This window comes from Wasmannia auropunctata, unplaced genomic scaffold (genome assembly GCF_000956235.1).
Source record: "Wasmannia auropunctata unplaced genomic scaffold, wasmannia.A_1.0 LD335479.1, whole genome shotgun sequence".
Taxonomy (NCBI): domain Eukaryota; kingdom Metazoa; phylum Arthropoda; class Insecta; order Hymenoptera; family Formicidae; genus Wasmannia; species Wasmannia auropunctata.
This window is the reverse complement of record NW_012027411.1, coordinates 42043-48422: the sequence shown is the minus strand read 5'-3', so window position 1 is coordinate 48422 and position 6380 is coordinate 42043. Positions and strand designations below refer to the sequence as shown.

Below are 6380 nucleotides of genomic sequence, written 5' to 3'. Positions count from 1 at the left end.
TTAAAACTTAATGATTTTTAGTATAGAGACGTTTTTACATTTATTTGTTAGCCGAATTCTAATGCATGATACTTTATACTTATAGGAATTATTAAATAATTAGATGAGACTTTCTCAAAAACAAGCGCGTCTAAAATTGAATGGAACTTATTCTACAATAATAAATCTTTCGTCTTTGATACAGCGATATCAGAGATGTATTACACTTTAATTGAGTATATTTTACTCAGCTAAAGATTTTATTTTGCAGATTTTTACTTTTGTAATGTGAAAATATGATTTTTTTTGCTACTTCAGATTTTGCGCTGCAGATTTATTCCACGTTTCGATAATCACTATCTGTTTCTTAAGTCATATTTGAGACAAATCCATCTGATTATCGGCTAAAAAATAAGCAATCTCTCCGATTTAATACAGAGAGTTGCATGAATAATAGTTTTCTGGAGCATTTAAACGACGCGTGATAATTTTCTGAATTACTTGAACAACATGTAATAGTTTTCAGCATTAATTCCGATCTCAATTAATCACAATTAATCGAAATCAATAAAAATAAAGGCGGCCGTGCTTCGAGGGCTTGCGAGTCGCCGTGGTCATTCCTGATGTATGTAGAACAATTGGTTGGAGGAAATAGAATTTCAGCTCACGATAGGAAGGAAACAATCGACTTACCATGTCTGTTACGTGAGCATGTGCGAGGCGGTGAACTGTTAAAAAGAGAGAAAGCTTCTCCATGTTGCATTTGCTCAGTTGTATTTGTTAAATTGAACTAAAAAAAAACTAAAAAAATTGAAAAAACTACGGACAAAAAATTTTTGAAAGCTTCTGACAAAACTAATCGTCTTTTGTGTTCACACTTCAATATTTTTGACCATACATACACGTGCTAAATTCGACTATTGGTTATTATTGGAATTGGATTCCTCAAAGAAGACTGAGTACCATTAAAAGAGGAGAAGACCGAGAAACTCAGCGTCGGATATTCCAGACTCCGATTTTCATCGAAGCTGTCAAATCATCGAAGCAGACAGGCGTTAAAGGACCATTATATTTAAAATTGTGCGGACACTACGTATACATTGCGCACATACATATGTATATAGTTAAAAGCTAAAATGTTATTAATTTGTAATTTAATTTAATTATTTTCAAATGAATTAACTTTTAATTTTAAATACATTAACTTATTTCTAATAAGTTAAAATTTTTGTCATTTCTTTAAAAAAAACTAATAATGATAATAATAATAATGATACTAATTTTTTTTTCTATAAAATATATTGAATCATCAGACATGTTAGACAGTCAGTTTTTGTGTCTGTCACGAATATCATTTTGTGAATTTGTTTCTTCGAATAGAAAGAAACAATTATTTCACTAGCGTCTGTGATAATTTTAAAAGAAAATTAAGCGACAAAAATTTTGAATATTTGAAATTTTAAATTGTTTTCACATCTTTAAAATAGCATCCTTTCAACTTTATTTTCATTTTGGGGAATAAAGAAAAGTCACATGGCGCTAAAGCAGGCGAATTCGGTGAATGATTCAACACGCAAACCTGATTTTTAATCAAAAATTAACTGTGAGCTATTTTGAAGATGTGGAAACAATTCAACAAGCTTCGACGCGTGCTTTGAAGGCAATACCACAAAATAAACTGGATCAGTCATTTGAATCATTGTTGAATCGTTGCAAAAAGTGTATTGAATCAGGAGAAGAATATTTTGAATGAAGAAAAAGAGAAAACTAAAAAAACTCAATTTGTTTTATTTTTACAGCACCATTCCAGGAAATTATTTGTTACACTGTGTGTATCTCTTTGATATTTCAGAAGAAATGGCAAAAATAAATACCTTAACATGGATTGACTATGTAGTTATAATAACGATGCTATGTATAAGTACTGGAATTGGTATTTATTATAGATTTAGTGGAGGACGTCAAAAAACTACGGAGGTGATTATTATTGTTCTCTGGTAGCAAAATTAATAGTTTGTTGCTAGCATTTGTATATATAATTGAGTTTACTGGTAGCAAATTTGATCAGATTTCTACTGTCATTCATAGCCATATGTGTTCGCATTAGGCTCAGTATTTGTTGACAAAATTGATATGCTATATCATATGTCAAAAAATTGGTGGTAGAAAATCGAGCAAGATGCGCACGGGCGATCTGATGACAGACTGGTAGCAGAAATCGAGCAAAAGCTACAAAACCTGATCAGTTTCTGCCGCCAATCTGTTATCAAATGTAAACTTTTTTTATATTTCTGGTTTGCTGACATTGTCAGATATTACACTCTGTGTGAAATTTGTTGTATTTCTGCCAACAAAAATTGGTTCTGCTGAAACAAAATTGGTCTCTGCAGATTTTGCTGTAGATTATCATATCAAAGAAAGATTCTTAAAACAAGGTATTTCTCTTTAATGTTTTGCTATAATATTAGTAACGTGCTTTATAGGAGTACTTCGTCGCAAGTAGATCAATGAGCGTCGTACCAGTTGGTATCGCCATGGTGGCCTCCTTTGTATCTGCCATTACGCTGCTCGGTTTCTCGGCTGAGAATTACATATACGGAACGCAATTTGTTGTAATAAACTTATCATATCTGTTGGGCACTTCGATTGTATGCTACGGATTTCTACCAGTGTTTTACAATCTACAGGCGACCAGTGTCTACGAAGTGAGTCTAGCGAAATTTATTTTTGCGATGGAAAGCTTTTGATGACACATACATATATTAAAAGAGATATTATTTCTTTTAGTATTTAGAAAAACGTTTCGGAGTAAAAGCTAGAATAATGACTAGTTTCGTTTACTGGATTCAACTGCTTTTGTATTCAGGAGTGGTACTTTATGCTCCTTCTCTAGCCTTGGAGACAACCACAGGAATCTCCAAGATTGCCAGTATCACTATTATTGGCCTCGTATGTGCCTTCTATTCGAGTATAGGCGGCATTAAGGCTGTGCTAATAACCGATGTATTTCAAGGTTTGCTTATGTTTGTCGCTGTGTTCTTAATTATTGGCACAGCCGCGAATGATGTCGGGGGATTGGGGCAGATTTGGGAAATTGCAAGGCAGGGACAACGACTCGAGTTTGATAGGTATTGCATCTATTTATTTATATTAGCTGCAAATTGTATATACATCTACATATGAGCTTGACAAATTATATACACATAGTCACTAATTTTAATTTTGTTTGTTAACAGCATTGATTTAGATCCTACAGTAAGACATACATGGTGGTCTCTTTCATTCGGTGGTTTATGTGTATTTTTAACTGCTTTTGGAATGAATCAAATACAAATACAACGTATGTTAACTGTAAAGTAAGTTGCATAATTTGAGTAACACTAGATGACATTAAAAATTATCAAATATATTGGAGCAACTGCTGCAACGCTTTATTTTCGTATTTTTCGTGAAAACGATAACAAGTTAATCGCATATAATTGTAATGTTTTATTCTCTTATTATTAAATAATCTTCTCTTTTAATATCACGTTTACCTGTTAAATTATGTTTAAAAAAATTGAAGAAAACTGCATAAATAAATTTTGTTTTAGAAATATGCAGGCTGCGCAAAGAGCCTTGTGGTTGTCTTGGCCAATTACAACACTTCTCGTGACCACAACTTGCTTCTCAGGATTGGCGATGTACAGCAGATATCACAATTGCGATCCACTTCTCCAGAAAAGAATTACTTCGCCTGATATGCTTATGCCATTGTACGTTGTAGACACGATGTCTAATATACCTGGTTTACCAGGCCTTTTTGTAGCAGGTAAATATTTTTAACGCGAATCGACTGATCCTTAATCGTAGATATTACATGTTTCAAATTATGAAAATAAAGAATATCTGAAAATACCAATTAAACCAAACTTCCAAAACATAATTTCAAGAGAATTTTAAATTAAAAACGTGGATGTATTTACAATACTAATACTGTTGGACTATCCCTTTTATGTATAATCAAGACAGTACGTAGTGAATATTTATAATATTAATCTTGCTCTGTCCTTTACTTTCAGGTGTTTTTAGTGCAACTCTCAGCACGATATCTGCGATGCTAAATTCTTTGGCAGCCATAACATTGGAGGACTATCTAAATCCCTTATACAGAAAATGCATTGGTCATGAATTCTCCCCTACAAAGTCAGCCTTCATCGCTAAAGTGCTCGCTTTTGCATATGGTATTATTTGCATGGCTGTGGCATTTTTAACGCAATTTTTAGGTGGATTATATCAGGTATTGCTTATAAATATTTCTAAATTAAAAAAATTAGTGGCGATAAAATAAATTTCTGTCATTTTAGGCTTTCTACACTATTATGGGAATAACTGGCGGTCCATTGTTAGGTATTTTCACACTTGGCATGGGCACGGAATCCGCGACGGAAAGCGGTGCGATGACCGGTGTTATCGTGGCGTTTTCATTTTTATCCTGGATCGTCTTCGGTCAGCCTCGTCCGATACCATCTAAATTGCCAACTAGTATCGAAGGCTGTGATAATCATATTGCAAATATAAAGATGTCCACTTTGCACAACGTCACGAACTTCTCCAAGTAATAATTCATTGATTAATAGCTACACGGAAGAAACGATTTTACAAAACAGTATTAAAATTAGACCATATGCATATGAATAATTTTATTAGATTATCAAAATAATTATGTAATACTATCAGCTTGAATTAGTTGTTATAATGTCAAAATTTCTTTCGGCAATGTCATCAACTAACGGCTAAATTGTAATACATAATTTTGATGATTTAACATATAGTTACTTATAATGAGTAAGTAAACTTTTTGTGGTATGGCAACAGATTAGCAAGAGATTTTCTCAGATATTGCCAAATTCATATATCCAATATATCGTCTGCATTAAACTGTAATTTATATAATTTGATAAAATATTAATTGCCAACAAAAACAGTGCAGAATCGGAATACATAACAATTTCATGAAAATTTATATGAAATACATTATTTAAAATACTTAAATGATTACAAAATGTATTCTATTAAATTTTTGTAATCTATCATTATATTCTATTCGTTGATTCTGATATTTCTGTTAGCGTTCTATCGTCAAAATTTGTAGTATACACTTTCAAAAACTATTTTCAACAGATTTGGTTGCCTGAACATTTTTAGATCTGTCTTAATTGTAATATACTTTCGAATCGTTTTTTCCATTTATACGTTTATTGTATGTACAGTCGTGGACGGATCGGTTGCGACACTTTTTTTTATAGATTTCTAATATATATTTAATATATATAATATATCCATATAATTTTATAGGTAACTAATATTTTGCAAATTACGAACCACGATGTACTATCTTTAATTTAGGGACAGTATAACACCAATCGTGGTTCATTTGCAAAATATTAGTGCGTCTTAAAACCTATAAAAAAAGTAAATCCACAACCAATCTGTCCACGACTGTATGTACATACCTACATATTGTTTAACTGATTGTCGTATCTCTTTTTCAGAAGCACTGGTGACAACTCGTTCTTCTATTTGTATCGCATTTCGTATATGTGGCACTGTCCTATCGGATTCTTAATAACGTTCTTACTTGGATTGCTCGTTAGCAATTTGTCTCGTTTATTTGTTATAAATCAAAATGACGAGATAGATACTAATTTATTCTTTCCCGTAATAGCGCGACGTATACATTCTAGGCGACGTGACAAAATAACAAATAAAGGAAATTCTTCGTTAGACAGAAGATATTCTCTCAGCGACGTAATTCACGAGAAAGACGATGCCGCCGATAAAATCTGTGCACAACTATAACATTTTAATTAAATATCAGGAAAGATCGTGGAATTGTAACAATTGAGATCGCATAACGCCTACACGATACAAAGCGGATCTTGGTGTTTCTATATAATATTAGTGTGAATCCTACAATTTTCATATAACACCACGTGGCCACAAATCGCGTGCTTTAACGCAGCTTCAAACCGAGTAGTATGTAATATCACAATTAAATTGCCGAAGGCAATCTAATAAATCGATGTTCAAAGCATTTATTTTAATAAATCTCCCCTCTCTCGCGACGTCAAATAAATGCTAACTTGCATCTGTACGAACAATTCTCATCGACTTTGTAAAGAAATTTATTGCGAAAATATAACATTTTAATTGTAATCTTTAATAGATGTTAAACTTTTCCGTACTTACAAAGAAAATTTACGTTCTTTTTGCACAGGCGCTTAATTTATTCAATATTTTTTTAAATACCTTTGTTTTAATACGAAAAGTTAGGCAGTTATACATGTACGTGGAATTACAACACAAATGTAACGTTTTCCAAAGGGTGTTCGATAATGTGTGTTTGTATGTTGTATACG

General features: G+C 32.3%; 1 protein-coding gene across 2 annotated transcripts; it reads left to right on the top strand.

Annotated features, from left to right (window-relative positions):
* The first annotated feature begins 662 nt into the window (after nt 1–662).
* LOC105456913 (putative sodium-dependent multivitamin transporter) lies at nt 663–6177 on the top strand. 2 transcript variants are annotated; one of them, XM_011701282.1, is made up of 9 exons: nt 663–1059; nt 1832–1956; nt 2463–2684; nt 2767–3107; nt 3216–3335; nt 3573–3790; nt 4041–4258; nt 4326–4576; nt 5514–6177. In XM_011701282.1, exons 2-9 carry the CDS (start codon nt 1837–1839, stop codon nt 5818–5820), a joined length of 1797 nt encoding a protein of 598 aa, XP_011699584.1. In that variant the 5' UTR covers nt 663–1059; nt 1832–1836; the 3' UTR covers nt 5821–6177. The 2 variants fall into 2 exon arrangements, with proteins under 2 accessions (XP_011699584.1, XP_011699583.1); XM_011701281.1 differs by having other exon boundaries at nt 1779–1956.
* The last annotated feature ends 203 nt before the right edge of the window (nt 6178–6380 follow it).

What these genes read in the sequence shown, in the direction of transcription:
- LOC105456913 (XM_011701282.1), top strand. Translation starts at nt 1,837, where the DNA reads ATGGCAAAAATAAATACCTTAACATGGATTGACTATGTAGTTATAATA. An exon ending in CAACGTATGTTAACTGTAAA is followed by an intron (nt 3,336 to 3,572) that starts GTAAGTTGCATA and finishes ATTTTGTTTTAG; the next exon opens with AAATATGCAGGCTGCGCAAA. An exon ending in TTTTAGGTGGATTATATCAG is followed by an intron (nt 4,259 to 4,325) that starts GTATTGCTTATA and finishes CTGTCATTTTAG; the next exon opens with GCTTTCTACACTATTATGGG.